Source organism: Nannospalax galili, unplaced genomic scaffold, assembly GCF_000622305.1.
Source record: "Nannospalax galili isolate Female #2095 unplaced genomic scaffold, S.galili_v1.0 scaffold853, whole genome shotgun sequence".
In the NCBI taxonomy this organism is placed as follows: Eukaryota; Metazoa; Chordata; class Mammalia; order Rodentia; family Spalacidae; genus Nannospalax; species Nannospalax galili.
The window spans coordinates 1,264,798-1,280,620 of record NW_008332825.1 but is presented as its reverse complement, the minus strand read 5'-3'; the positions used below and the strand labels follow the sequence as shown (position 1 = coordinate 1,280,620).

The window sequence follows — 15,823 nt, the reverse complement described above, 5'->3', positions numbered from 1 at the left end:
TCCAATTCCCAAGTGTTGAGATTACAGATCTATGCCTCTAGACCTGGTTTTTGTAGTGCTAGATATTGAACCTAGGTCTCAGCGCATGCTAGGCAAACACTCTACCAACTGAGTCACATATCTGCATTTTCTTTTTCTTTTCTTTGGAAATAGGGGGGTCTCCTTGTAGCTTCAGCTGGCCTGGAACTTGCTATGTAGACCAGGCCGGCTTCCATTTCACAGAGATCTGCTTGTCTCTGCCTCCTGAGTACTCAGATTAAAGACATGTACCACCATACCTGGCCTTTGCATTTCTTTATACTTTTTGAAACACCTTTTTTCAGATACAGTTCCTACACTATATAATTCACCCTTTAAATTACATAATTTAGTGGGTTTTAGTATAATCATAGATTGTGTACCATCATTGTTAAGCAACACGTACTTAATTTTAGCTTGTTTTTAAATAGTAAAAAACATGTCTGCTGTGCTCGATAGCTTTAGTGTCAACTTGACACACCTGAGCTGAGGGACCCTCAGCTGGGGAATTTCCTCCATTGGACTGGCCTGTGGCCATGTCTGTGGGGTATTTTCTTGATCGTTGAGGGATATGGGAGGGCCCAGGCCACTGTGGGTGGTGTCACCCCTTGTATAAGAAAGTAGACTGAGCAGGGGGCAGGGGAACAAGCCAGTAAGCAGTGTTCCTCCATGGCCTGTGCTCCAGCTCCTGCCTCCAGGTTCCTAAGCCTAACCTTGGGCTCCCCGATGAACTGTAACCTGGGAGATGTAAGCCAAGTAAACCCTTTCCTCCCCAAGTTGGTATTGGTTGGAGTGCTTTGTCACAGCAATGGAGGAACAAAGTAGAACATCTGCTAAAGCAGAAAAGAAACAAAAAGGAAGAAATGCGGCCTCTGAAGCACTTCAAATGGTGTATAGTTGGCTTTATGTTTCTATTGGACAGTGATGGTCTGCAGCTGAGGTGTGAAGGCATTGCCCTCTGCTGGTGGAGAAGCTGCTGGCTGTTTTTTGTTTTGTTTTGTTTTGTTTTTTTTTAAATCCATCCTCAGGAAAGAATCAACAGAAGGAATGAAAGGCTTGTGTTGACCATCTTACAGACTTTTAGTCCGTTTGAAACAGGAACTCCTTGCTCTGGCACTGTTCACATATGGTAAACTGAGACTCAGAGACTCCAAGTAAGGAACCTGTTTCCCTACAAGCTGTCTACTCTCGGGGATAGATCAGTGTCATCCTCCTGGTCAGGGAAACCAGCATTTGAAGAGCTGTGACCGTGATCCTGATGCCGTTCTGAGAACCCAGCATTTACATCCTATCACCTGAGTCTCTCGTGTTTCTCATTTGGCACCTGAGGAAGCTGGTGTGCAGTGAGGGCAAGCTGGTCATCACCACTCAGCCAGGGAGAGGCAGACCTTGCCATCCATTTTGCCTGCCTCATCACCTTGTGGATCACTAGTTCCCAGAGCAGATGCTGGAAGCTGTCCTCAGAAACCGTGGAGACTGTGACAGGACAGTAGTCCCAAAGGAAGACGCAAGAAAGGGAGGGAACGCTAAAGGGAGAATGTTTGCTTTCTGTGTTAGAGTCTTTGAAAGGCTTACATTTCAGAGGAATATTATTTATTACAGCAGTTTATGACGGTTTAAAGCAATCACCAGCTTCTACCTCATTCATTTTATATTTTCTCCCAGTATGTGTTTATGTTGTTGAAACTAGCATGCTTACAAAGTGGTATCATGCTTTATCTTTTCACTTTCATCCATATTTTATTACTTTTTGAAAGATTTTATTTATTTGTTTATTTGGTTTCTTTTTTGAGACAGTCTCCCTGTGTCCCCAACTGGCCTGGAACTTGCTATGTAGACCAGGCTGGCCTGGATCTCATAGAGATCTACCTGCCTCTGCCTCCCGAGTGCTAGGATTAAAGGCGTGCACTACCACGCCCGGCTATTTATTTTTATTTTATGTGTATGAATGTATTGCCTGCATGTATGTGATGAGTGCACCCATGTCGTGCAATGCCGTGGAGGTCAGAAGAGGCTTCAGATGCCCGTGGAACTGGAGTTAAGGACGGTGTGTAGCCATGTGGTTGCTGGGAATCAAACCCAGGTCCTCTGCAAGAGCAGTCAGTGCTCTTAACTGCTGAGCCATTTCTTCAGCCCCTTTTATTTTTTTTAAAAAAGCTCGGGGGCACTGGGAATGGAACCCAGGGGCTGGCACAAGCTAAGCACAGGCTGTACCACTGAGCTACACCCTGGTGAACTCACTTTGAGAATGTCAGCTTTCTTATGCTGCACATACTCTTCTTCAAAACATTTATTACCATTTGGTTGCTGTCCTGTGACCAGTGACCACCTTGTCATTTACCTGAATGTTACCGGTTGTTTTGTTTGGGACTGTCAAAGCACCTTCCCTGCTTTAAAGGAGTTCTAGCTCTGCTCCTTCATGCTGGGTGATTATGAGAAGCCCTTGTTTGAATAAAGTATATCATTGGTGGGGAGGGGATGAGCCACTTGAAGTGTTGTATGGCATTTCACCACCAGCCTCAGCCTTCTTAAAGTTGAGTCATAAAAACTACATCCTGTAAACTAATAAAGCATCTCCAAGAATGTCATGGTGGTGCATGCCTGCAGTCCAAACACTTGAGGCCAAGGTAGACACGAGGGACAGGAAGATCACCAGAAGTTCAATGCCATTCCTGTCTATGTAGTGATTATCAGGGCTACAATTTTTTTTAAGATTTGTTTTTATTTTTATTCATGTGTCTGTTCATTTGAGTGCCATGAGTGTGGGGGTGCCTGAGGTAGCCTGAAAAGGATGTTAGATCCCCTGGAGCTGGACTTACAGGCAGTTGTGAGTCTCCTCATGTGGGTGCTGGGAACTGAACTCAGGTCCTCTGGAAGAGTGGTGTCCTGGTTTGTTTCTTCATTGCTGTGACAAAATACTCTGACCAATACCAACTTGGGGAGGAAAGGGTTTATTTGTCTTACATCTCCTAGGTCAGCGTTCATCAGGGAGCCCAAGGCAAGAACTCAGGGCAGGAACCTGGAGGCAGGAGCTGGAGCACAGGCCATGGAGGAACTTACTGGCTTGCTCTCCTGGCCGCTGCTCAGCCTGCTTTCTTATGCAACACAGGCCCACCTGCCCAGGGGTGGCACCACCCACAGTGGGCTGGGCCCTCCCACATCACTCATCAAGAAGATGCCTTCGGACATGGCCATAGGCTAGTCCAATAGAGGCAATTCCCCAGTTGAGGCTCACTATGTAGGCTAGGCTGGCTTTGATTTCCCAGAGATCCCCCTGCCTTGCTGGCCTCCCGAGTGCTGGGATTAAATGTTCGTGCCACTAAACCTGGCTTGATTCAAAGTTTTTTAAAACTATAGACTATTTTATTTTTTAAAAAATATTTTATTATTGTTGCCTGCATGTGTGTAATGCCTGTGGGGGTCAGAAGAGGGTGTCGGATCTCTTGGAACTAGAGTTACTCTAGGTTATCAATGGTTGTTAGCCTTCATGTGTGTGCTGGGAATGGAATTTGGGCCCTCTGCAAGAGCAGCCAATTCTCTTAACCGCTGAGCCATCTCTCCAGCCTCTAGATTATTTTCAACTATAAATTCTCTGTGTCCCTATAGTGTTGTACCTTTGTTTGAGGTCAGCCTGGGGTACATAAGAGTGTTCCAGAAAAACCAAGCCATTGTAGTGAGACATGGTCTCAAAAATATATAAACAAACACCCATCCATTCCAAAACTTTTTCCCCCCCTTTGGTACAGAAACAGAGCACTTTTGACCTTGTTTTCAATTAAAAGCATTTTGTTACAGATTTTCACTCTAAGCATTATTTCAGCTGCATCCTACAAAATTTGATGTGTATTGTTTATTATGATCTTTCAGTCCAACTATTTTTAAATTTCCATTGATCTAGTCTTTGACCTATAGACAAGGAAGTGGCTCAGCTGGCTGCGTGGCTGCCTAGCATGCATGAAGCGCTGGGTTCAGGCTGCAGCACTGCATATACCCGACGTGGTGGTACACAGCTTTAATCCAAAGGCATTCCAGAGGTAAGTGCAGTAAGATCATAAACCAGGTCATTCTCCACACGGGAGGCGGCCGGGTAGAGTGGGGTTTATGTTGCTTGATTTCCAAACTTTGAATTCAGTCACGTTTGGAGCCCAATCTGATTTCAATCCTTACATCTGAGGCTTGCATACTTCGTGGTCCTGCCTCCCAGGTCTGATTTTGTTACGGTGGAATGATGATTCTCCCCCTAATGGAGAGTACTGCCGAGATTCAGGTCAAAAGCCGACAAAGAATTTCATACATCCCCAGGTCTAGGTTTGTACCCTCCTGGAACTTTCAGGAAGGCCGATCCCAGGAGCCGGGTTGGCTGGCTGGGTCCGGAGCTGTCCCGACCTGCGGAACAATGGAAGTGCTGATTGACTTTCTCCCCTGTCTTCTCATCTGGGGGGAAAGGCGAGCATGTCGTCTGGGAGGCACCTCAGGTGCGGGTCGAAGGGCCTGGGACAGGCTTCCGGACCGCAGGCTCACGTCCGAACCGCAGAGAGAGCCGGGACAGCGCGTCCCGCACAAATCCTTCCCTCCATCCCCGCCCCTCAAACTTCCCCAAGGGAAAGGAAGTGGGCGTGTCTGGGAGGAGCGGCACAAAGGCAGTCACGTGACAGCCATGAGGCGGAGAATTCGGGGACCTACCTCCGGCCCCGCCCACCTGGCGCCGGGCCCGATGGCCATGCCCCAACGGGGGCGGAGTCTGAGGCCCCGCCCCAAACCGCCTTCGGGGTGGGGACAGGAGCGGCCGGGCGGGGCTGGAACAAGGAGGGAAGGGAGTGGTCACGTGCGGCGGGCGGCCCGCGGTCACGTGACGGGCGGCGGGCGCAGGCAGCAGGGAGTTCTTAGGGAAGAGGAGTAAAGAGCCGGGACACGGCAGTCGCCGACAATGGTGAGTCGCTACGGCGTGGCTGTCTCCCGTCCCGGGTCGGAACGCGCGGCCGCAAGGCTAACGGCAGGCGCGGCGGGAGCCCGCAGGGAAGCGGCGCGCGGCGGGTGAGGCCTGCCGTCTGCTCCGGCTGCGGAGAGCGGGCGGCGCCTCTGCGCTGTCCCCGCGAGGCCTGAGCACCTGCGGCGGGCTGCGCGCGGTCCTGGCCATGTCGGAGCCTCTGCCCGCCTTTCTGGACCGGCTGTGGGGGCCGTGGTTGGGTGTTCGGAGCCCGCCAGCGAGGCCCGCGGCCGCCTCGACCTCCAAGGTAGCCGGCCCGGCCCGGGACAGCCTGGGGCCCGAGTTCTCGGTTCCGGACGGGACCTGCTGTCCACACGGTGCCCGGCCTGCAGGAGCTGCGGTGATCTTTTCCACCCGGACCGGGACAGCCTGCAGGCTCCGAGCCGGGTGGAGGCTGGACCCTTGTGGGATGGTAGCGGTGGGAGAGAAGAGGCTGTCCGCGGCTGGGACCGTCCCTTAACTCCCGACTTGAAGGTCGGCTATTACTTCCGTCGTGAGCGGTTTCTCCCGCTTGACGCTCTGGGATGTGGAAGTGTCCCCGAAGCCAAGGGCGGGAGGGAAATCAGAGCGCTTGACCACAGCTAAGGAGGCGGCGGCTCGCAGGGCAGTGTTAACTGGCATCCTTGAGAGCCTACTGTGTGCGCCCGTCGGCCACCTGCTCCCCAGGCTCGCAGCTCAGGCAGCCAGGCGCAGTGGAAAAACGTTGCTTTGGTTAAGTAATTTCAAGTCAGAAATAGTGTTGCTTCAGGTGGTGGTGGGGGCATGCGTTCATTCTGGGCGCTTTTTCCTTCATTAAACACATATAGTAGGTGCGGCCACGGTAGCTTGCAGTCTATGGAGAGTTAAATATTTTTAAAGTAGTTTAAGGGGGAAATTGCAGTTGTGAATAGGAATTACTTGAGTGTTGGGGAGCCTTCTTTCATTGCTTACATTTGTAATTCGTCCCTTTTCTAATTATGTTCAAGAGCAGTTTATTTTTATTTTCAAGTTACTCCTCAAATGTAAATGAAGTCGTAAATCTTTAAAACATGGATGTGGACACAAATGTAATGAATGGATGAGAATTTGCTGTTTCATTGTGTGTGGGTTAAGTGAATAAATTTGAGAGCCTTCATTTCACCTGAGTTCCATTTCTTTTCGTCCACAAGACTTAAATTTCTTCAGTGATGGCTACAGAGCTTGTTTTTATGTATTCCCATGTAATTTTTTAGATGGCAATGCTCAATAGGGTTTATAAATTATTATTTTTTGACACATAGTCTTGCCATGTGGATCTGGTTAGACTGGTATTCCCTCTGTAGTCCAGGGTGGGTTTGATTTTGTGGCAGTTCTCTTGCTTCAACCTTCCAAGTGTTGAGATTACAGGCTTTAGCCCATAGGGCTGTGAGAATTAAGCACACTTAAACTTGTATATTAATTGCTATTTTTCCTGGAAAAAAATTAATATTTTTTATTTACTTTTATGAGTGTTTTACATGCATGTAAGTGTGCACCCTTGCATGCCGTTTGCATGGAGGCCAGAGAAGGCCGTTAGATACCCTGAAAGTGCAGTTACAGATGTTTGTTATCCACCATGTGGGTGCTGGGAGTGGAACTCAGGTCCTCTGAGCCATCTTTCCAGCCCTGAAAAAAGTATGTGTGTGTGTGTGTGTGTGTGTGTGTGTGTGTGTGTGTATGTGTGTGTGTGTGTTGCTCAGGTTGGAACCAAGCAGGTTAGCTACACCTCCACCCCCAAATTTCATATTCTTTTGGCTTATTTGGCTTGATTCAAGTGAGATCCAAGAACCAAAAAAGAAAACAAACAAAAACAAAAAAAACAAAGTAGACAATAAAACCAACTAAAAAAGAAAGGATAGAAAGTGCACATTTGAAAGCTGGGGGGGGGCCACTGAAATGCTTTAGTGGTAAAGGCACTTGCTGCCAAGCCTGTCAGCCTGAATTCAATCCCCTGAACCCACATAGTGGAAGAGAGCAAACTCTTGCAAAATATCCTCTAACTTCTACACATGTGCCCTGATACTCTTGTGGGCCTTCTCAAAAGAAGAAAAAGAAAAAGTAGAATAAATAATAAAAAGCCAGGGGTGCTGGTGTGTGTCTGTAATACTAGAACTCAGGAGGCTGATGCAAGAGGAGCTCTGTAAGTTCCAGGCCAGCTTGGGCTACACAGTCATTAGATGTTTCAACCCCACCCCCAGCAAAAGAAGATACACATCTTGAAATAAAATATTTCAAAGCAAGCCTTTGGGTGAAGAATTTTGCAATTCTTTTTAGAGAGAAAACAAGACAAACTTTACTCACAAGTTCTTTGCATTGTCAACATACTCAGTGTAAAACATCTATAATCTGGAGGATTCTTTTTAGTAAGACAACAGGTTTGTGAAATCACTGTGGTCTAGTCAACTAGTTGAAGTACTGTAGTTGCTCTTCAACCTCTTGTTAGTCCTCTGCATGTACTGTACTAAGCTTCTGATTATTTATTTTTTTATTTTATTTTTTAATGTCTTTTTGAGACAGGGTCTCCCTGTTGCCCCACTTGTCCTGCAACTCACTATGTAGACCAGGGTGGCCTTGAATTCACAGAGATATGAGGTTGATTTTTTTTTTTTTTTTAATGCATTGAAAAGAGTGAGCCAGTGAGATGGCTCAGTGTAAAGGTGCTTGTTAGTAAGCCTGGAACTCACCTGGTGGAAAAAGAGAAAAGACTCCCCCAAAGTTGTCCTCTGATCTCTACATGTGTTCGGGGCCATGCATATGTGCATGCGCACATACACAATTGTTAAACAAGTCTACTTTTCATTATGTTTTAATTAAAAAGTTTATTTTGAGACAATCTCACTATGTAGCCCTAACAGACATAGAACCCAGGATGTAGACCAAGATGGCCTAAAACTTTGAGTAAATGTCCTGCCTCTACCTTCCCAGTGCTGAGACTCTAGTCATCTACCACCATGCTCTAAGGTTTTATTTTTTTAAAGAGGTTTCACTGTGCATTACTGGCTTGCCTGAAACTTGGCTCTGTAGACAAGACTGGGCTCAAACTTAGAGATCTATCTGCCTGCCTCTGCAGGGATTAAAGGCTTGTGCTTTCACTCCCAGCTTCCTATGGTGGTCTTTTTGAGACATGGTCTCCCTATAGCCCCAGCTGGCCTGGAACTCATTTTGTAGACCAGGATGGCCTTGAACTCAGAGATCAGCCTGCCTCTGCCTCCTGAGTACTACGATCAAAGGTGTGGGCCACCACGCCTGGCCTTGTGCTGGCAATTTTTAAGTTTTAATAATGTCAGAATAAGATTTTTTTGGTTTACTATTTTAAAATATAAAACTTTTGTCTATTTGTGTATGTTGGCAACTTTAGTGGCAATTTAAATTTTGTGGAAATAGTATTTTCTTACTTGGTCTTTAAATAATTGGCTTTGAAATGTGAAAGATAGCTCTCTGTGTTATAAAGGATATCCCTGTGGAAAAAGTTACCATAATTCATTTTATTTGTAAAACAATTTATAGTTTACAAATCTTTTCTTTCCTCCTTTCTTTAAGAAGAGGAAGGTATCCGGAAAGTGTTATATTAGGGGAAAAATTAATTTTAACTTCCCTGCCTTCATTTTGTAACTCATATCAGCTAATGTAGGTGTCACAGGAGGGAGAGCTCACTGTATTGCCCTCACTGCCCATTGACATCATTAATGTATCTGATTTACTTTCCTTATCTAAAATAGGCAGGTACTTGGGTATTGCCTTTCACCCTTTCATCATTTTCTCCTTCTGCCTTCACCTTCCTCCTTGCTGGCTCAGTATGTTGCACATAGTGGGTAATTACTAAATATTTGATTTTTGTTTAGTTTTGTTTTTGAGACAGGGTCTCCCTGTAGCCCCACCTGGACTAGAACTCAACTTTGTAGACCAGGATGGCCTTGAACTCAGAGATCTGCCTGCCTCTGCCTCCCCAGTGCTGGGATTAAAGGTGTGTACTACCACACCCAGCTAATTGATTTGAGTTTCACATATTTGTAATTCTTTGGAGAAAATACTATTTCAAAATTTCCATTTTCAGGACGTCTTGACCTTAAGACTTAGGCTATGAAAGGTAACTGGGACATAGGGCATGGTGTTTAATGGCACTTGGGAGCTGAGGCCAGAGGGATCACAAGATTGAGGCTAACATAGGCAACTTAGACCTATTCTCAATTTTTGGGAAAAAGCAGGGGGGTGTTTATAGGTCAGTGGTAGAATATATGCACAAGGTGCTGTGATCAGTCCTGAAAGGAATAAAAAACCCTACCATTTAGCTTTTCATTCTTGGATTTCTAACTGTTTAGTCTTAAAGATAGTTTTCTGGTTAAAATGTGAGTTTCTTATTTGTAATGTTGCTAAGAAAGAAGAAAGCATCCATTTCAGAAAGAAAATTTGCTGTTTTGTCTTTTGTATATGTCAAAAGTATTAGCCTGGACTGGGCGTATCATGCCTTTAATCCCAGCAGAGGTAGAGGCAGGCTGACCCCTCTGAATTAGAAGCTAGACCATAGTGAGGTCCAGGCCAGCCAGGGCTACATAGTATAAGATCCTGCTTGAAAAGAAAAAAAAAGTACTATTCTGATAACTTCTAGTTGGTCGTTTGGAATTGTTCGTTTTGTTAACATAGGAATGATGCAAACAAGGAAACCTAAGTTTAGGAGTTTGGTCCTTGATTACCTGTGAGCTACATGGTAGCCTTAGGAGGCTCATTAGTTTGTTGGCTGTTGTTACCTGTCACCAGAGGACAGAACTGAGACTTAACGCAAGTTCTCTACTTAGACCTCCTTACTACACTAATCCTGATTTTCTGGGAAAGGACTTGCCTTATCAACTAGTACAGATTTCAGTTCATTTTATTTAGTCACTTATTTTCTATTACTGGAATGCTGTGTATGTGTGAAGTTAATTTAACACTCAACAGTATTTGTGTACCTTGTGTTAAATGCCACACACTGCTCTTAGGCCCCATTTCTTCAGCAAGGAGCAAAGGATAAAATGTCCGTTCTCACAGAGTTTAGAGCTCAAAGGGCACCATCATCCATCTGTGAGACTTAGGCTTGGAGAGTCTAATTTGGATTAGGTGGTCAGAGAAAGTTCTTGTGGAGATGAGTCAGCCATCAAAGGATGAGTAAGTAAAGGCACTTTGTTTGGCTTGAGGACAAGGTAGAAATGAGCAAATCTGATGAACTGTTGCACAGAGAACTCCCATCATTTGAGGCTGTTGTGTCTGGAAAGCCAGTAGTTCCATCTATGTAGAACATTCGAGAATATACTGTATATGTGTTTAAAATAACTTTTATTTGTGGGGCTGGAGAGATGGCTTAGCAGTTAAGAACACTGGTTGTTCCTGCAGAAGACCAGAGTTCAAATTCCAGCACCCACGTGGCAGCTAACAACTGTTCGTAACTCCAGGGGATCTGACAGCCTCTTCTGTCCTCTGAGGGCATTGCATGACATGGGTGCACTTAACTACATGCAGGCAGTACACTCAAAATAAGAATAATAAGCCAGGCGTGGTGGCGCACGCCTATAATCCGAGCACTTGGGAGGCAGAGGCACGCGGATCTCAGTGAGTTCCAGGCCAGCCTGGTCTACATAGTGAGTTCCAGGACAGCTGGGGCTACAGGGAGACCCTTCTTCAAAAAGACAAAATAAATAAATAAATAAATAAATAAATAAATAAATAAATAAATTTTAAAAATAAAATAACTTTTACTTGAAGTCAGCCTTATTTATAAAAATTGTACAGATTGCTTGATGAACTTCACAGAGTGAACATCAAGAGCCAAGATAAAACAAAATAGGACTAACACCTCTGTTTTGTCTTATGTGTTTTTTGTTGTTTTGTTTTGTTTTGTTTGTTTTTAGACGAGGTCTCATTCTGCACTCGAGGCTGTCCTAGAACTCACTGTGTATTAGGGTTTGGATGGAGTGAGTGGTTCAAGAGGACACTGAGACAGATAGATTAGATTACTGGGGACTATGGAGTTATTAGAAGAGTTATCATGGACAGAGAGAGGAACAGCAGCATGATGGGGCTCCTAGGAGACCTCACACCCCAGTACCAGAGACAGACAGCATGGCAGGGTCTCTGGAGAGAATCAGAGCCCACTTGGCAGAGGAGGGCGCCTCTTCTGCTTTTCTAGGATGGGGAGGTTCACAGCAAGAACCTGCAGCCAGACTGATTTCCAGAGAGGAGGCGGGGGGGGGCATGTGGGGGAACAGGATGTGGCACCCCCTTGCTTCCCAGGTGAGGTTTCCTGGCACTGGCATGTTCGTCAGCTGTGGTCTCACAGAATGTGCTCCAGTAGGGTACCTGCCAGTGTCTGTGAAAGAGGGGAACGGCTACAAAATAGTGGCTAGATTCTGATATTCTAGGATGGCCTTGAACTTTTGGCAGTCCTCTTGCCTCAGCCTCCTGAGTGCTGGGATTATAGACAATACCCACCAAGGCCAGCTGCCAAACTACTTTATTTATTTTTTTAATATTTTATTTAAGCTGGGCGTGGCAGCGCATGCCTTTAATCCCAGCACTTGGGAGGGCAGAGGCAGGCAGATCTCTGTGAGTTCAAGGCCAGCCTGGTCTACATAGTGAGTTCCAAAACAGCTGGGGCTACAGGGAGACCCCAACTCAAAAAAGACCAAAAAAATTTTTTTTAATTTATTATTATTTTATTTTATGTGTATGAGTGTATTGCCTGCATGTATGTGAGTGCACCCGTGTCGTGCAGTGCCTCGGAGGTCAGAAGAGGGCTTCGGATTCCCCTGGAACTGGAGTTAAAGACGGTTCGTAACCGCCATATGGGTGCTGGGAATTGAACCCGGGTCCTCTGCAAGAGCAGTCAGTGCTCTTAACTTCTGAGCCATCTCTCCAGTCCCTCAAACTACTTTTTTTTTAATTAATTTTTTTTTTACATTATGGGCTGGAGAGGTGGTTTACCAATGAAGAGCACTTTTTGCTCTTCCGTAGGACATGAATTCAGTTCCCAGCACCCACATGGGCAGTTCATAACTGTCTATAAATCTAGCTCCAAGGGGTCTGATGTCCTTTTTAGGGATTTACACACGTTTAACATACACATAAATAAATTTAAATTACATTTATTAAATATGTGTGGTGTGTATGCATGTGTGCACAAACATGTCACAGTGCACATGTCCTGGGGATCAAACTCAGGTTACCAGGCTTGGTGTCAAGCATCTTCATATGCTGAACCATCTCCTTGGCCCCAAACTACTTTCAAAGTAGTTCTAATTTATTTTTTAATATTTAATTATTTTTTGGCCTTTTTGAGACAGGGTCTCAAAATGTGGATTCTATGAGGGAAAACATGCAATACTTGTCTTTTTGAGATTATTTTTGATAAAATAAAATTAATATTTTTAAAATGTTTGTTGCTTTGTTTTTTGTGCAGAGCAGACTAAGAAGGGATATCAGAGCTAGTGTGGTGGGGTGTGCCTGTGGGTCTAGCTGCTTGGGAGGCTGAGCCAGATTGGGGAACATAGACACCATCTCAAAACACAAACTTGAGAAAGGAAGTAAGCCAACATGGTAGGAGACTGTTATCTGTAAATTTAGAGACTAGATCCTTGTCATTAGGGAGAATGCTCCATAGCTAAACCTAATACCTGAATTGTCAAGGGTCTCTGCAGTTGATATACTGACAACCAGTATATTTTGCCTTGGCAGGAGATGCATGTTTGTCCTGCTTATTTCTGTCGTATTCAGAATTTACAGAACAAGGCTTACATACTTCCTTTGGGAAATTTTATGGAAATTTCATGTCTCTTCCATTAGCACCAGGTTTCGCAAAGGTCTTAGGTAGTGTAACATTCTCTGAACAGACCTTAGCAGATTTTTTTTTTTCTTTTTCTTTTTTGGTCTTTTTGAGATAGGGTCTCCTTATAGCCCCAGCTGACCTGGAACTCACTTTGTAGACCAGGCTGGCCTTGAACTCACAGAGATCCGCCTGCTGCTGCCTCCCAGGTGCTGGGATTAAAAGCCACCATGCCCAGCAGCAGTAGATTTTATAGTAAGTTGTACACTGGAATCCTTACTTGAAGGAATAAATTGGATTGTGCAAGTTCTGTGATGGAAGAACTTAATAGAGGTCTAACTTGGATGTTGAGAATCAACTCTACATTTGGATATGTTGGTATTTGATTATTTTTGTGGGTTACCTATGGAAATGATTGCATTTATAGCGTGTTTCAGTGGGTTTTATTTGGTTGTAGAAAATATAAGATGAAATCTCTTAATTTTAAGTGTAAACTGCAGTATTAACTATCTTTTTATTTTGTGCTTAGCTCAACTTTTTGTTGCTGTGATTTGTTTAGCAGGGCCAGGGATTGAATCCTGTCCCTGTACATTTGAGGCAGGTACCCGACCACCAAGCTGTGCAGTGTCTCCAACCCCCTCAGCTCAGTTTTGATGTAGAATTTGATCTGTTTTTATTTCTTTTGAAGTCCTAGATTTGTCATGTTTGGCTTTAGGTCAAAGGTAGTTAAATTTGAATTACAAATTGTAGTGACTAGCTAAACATAATAATCATGAGCATTTTTATTTGATTTCAGAGTTTTCTTGGAGGCTTTTTTGGTCCCATCTGTGAGATTGATGTTGTCCTTAATGATGGGGAAACCAGGAAAATGGCAGAAATGAAAACTGAAGATGGTAAAGTAGAAAAGCACTATCTCTTCTATGATGGAGAATCTGTTTCAGGAAAGGTAAGTCTTTTGTTTGGTAGAGTCACCTCATTTTAGGATATTGGAATCATCAAAATAGTCTGTGGTGTTTCTAAACTTGAATGATTTTATTAGAGATGGAACTTTTTTTCCTGAAGATCAACTGAAATCCTTAATTTATTAGAAACTTTTAACATGCTGGGCATGGTGGCACACGCCTTTAATTTCCCAACACCTGGGAGGCAGAGGCAGGTGATCTTTGAGTTCCAGGTCAGTCACAGGTACACTGTGTGACCCTATTTCAGAAAGTCAAAAATGTTTTGTTTGTGTCTGTGTGTCTCTGTAAGCGGTGGAGAGTTTTTCCACAATGGAGTAATGATGCCATTGGAGTTTGTTTCTCCCTTAACATAAAGTTCAGTTTAGAGGTTTGGAGGAATTGTCTGGAATGAGTTTCTGGAGGTTTTTTTCTTACTCTTTGTAGCTTATTCTGTTCTACCATTAAGTCTGCTGATATCATTTCTTGTTCTTTTGGACTGTGTCTGTGATCAGGTTCAGTGAGGATGTCTCCTATAATAGCTCACACTTTTCCTCCTCCTCTTTATCCAGTAACATAGAAGATTCTCCTCCTCCCTGTCTTGACTCATATAGCCCAGGTTGACGTCATGCTCTCTGTGCTAATCTCCTGGTTCGGTTGCCTCAGTCTCCCAAATACTGGGATTACAAACGTGCTCTGCCATGCCTGGCTAACCTTTTAGTTTTCTGAGAAGTTTTTAGTTTTTTTTCAGAAAAAAAATTGAGTGAAAACAAGAAACTCTGTGTATTGCCTCTTCTGCATTCCCCCGCCCCCCCATTTGCCCTTTATTATTACCTTGGATTCATTTGATGCATTTGTGTGTATAGGTTTCTTGAGACAGGGTCATTGTAGCCTAGGCTGGCCTTGGACTACAGTAATCCAATTCTTCTGCCTTAGCCTCCGTAGTGCTAGGATTGCATATGTGAGCCATTATACCAAGTTTAGTGTGGTATATGTTTAAAAATTGGTGACTCAAAGCCAGGCATGGTAGCATGTTTCTGCAATCCCAGCACTTGGGAAGTAGAGGGAGAAGATCAGAAGTTTAAGGTCATCTTCAGCTAGTTCAAGGGCAATCTGGACTACATGAGACCCTGTCTTGAACAAAAAGCAAATATTGATGAACCAGATTTTTAAAAAATTGATGAAGAGAAATGAAAAGTTGAACCAGATGAAATTGATGAGTCAGTATTAATGGATTACTGTTAACCAAAGCCCATAGTTTTTTTTGTTTTTTTAATATTTATTTTTATGTGTGTGAGTGTATTGCCTGCATGTACGTGAGTGTACCGTGTCCTGCAATGCCAAGGAGGTCAGAAGAAGGCTTTGGATTCCCTTGGAACTGGAGTTAAGGACAATTCGTAGCCGCCACGTGGGTGCTGAGAATCGAACCCAGGTCCTCTGCAAGAGCAGTCAGTGCTCTTAACTGCTGAGCCGTCTCTCCAGCCCCCAAAGCCCATAGTTTTTATTTGGGTTTTGTCTTGTGTCGTATATTCTATGGGTTTTGATATATGCACAGTGTTATGTATCCATCATCAAGCTATCTTCAGAATGGCTTAATCACCCTGCAGATGGCTCTGTGCTCACCTGTCCATGCTTCCCTAGCACCTGTGCCACCACTACCAGTCTCTAGAGCCTCTGGCAAACCGTGATCTTTTTATTCTCTATGGTTTTTGATTTTTCCATAATGCCTTGTAGTTGAAATCATATAATATGTAGCCTTTTTAGTTTGGTTTCTTTTCCTTAACGTCTATTTTATGTTCCTGTCTTTTTGTGACTTGGTGGCTCATTTGTTTTTTAACATTATTCTTTTATGCTGAGTGGTATCCTATGCCTATAATTTCAGCATTTGGAAGGAGGGCGGTGGATTGCTTCAAGTTTAAGGCCACCTTAGGTTAATACAGGCAAGCCAGAGCCACAAAATATCTCAGTGTGTCTGTTGGATGGATGTACCAGAGTCTTGATTTTTTTTTTTTTCCATGTAGCTACTGAAGAACATCTTGACTATTTCCAAGTTTTGCTCAGTTTTCTACTTACGGACTCTTTCTTTTAATG

The 15,823-nt window shown here is 44.2% G+C and overlaps 1 protein-coding gene across 2 annotated transcripts in view; it reads left to right on the top strand.

The window, feature by feature from the left end:
• Positions 1-4,797: 4,797 nt before the first annotated feature.
• Positions 4,798-15,823, top strand: part of Vps26a (VPS26, retromer complex component A) — a 39,107-nt gene continuing 28,081 nt past the window's right edge. For both annotated transcript variants that reach the window (XM_029560967.1, XM_008827813.3), the window contains exons 1-2: positions 4,798-4,948; positions 13,591-13,740. In XM_029560967.1, the coding sequence (XP_029416827.1) occupies positions 4,946-4,948; positions 13,591-13,740 (153 nt within the window). In that variant the 5' untranslated portion in view covers positions 4,798-4,945. The remainder of the gene's footprint in view (positions 4,949-13,590; positions 13,741-15,823) is intronic.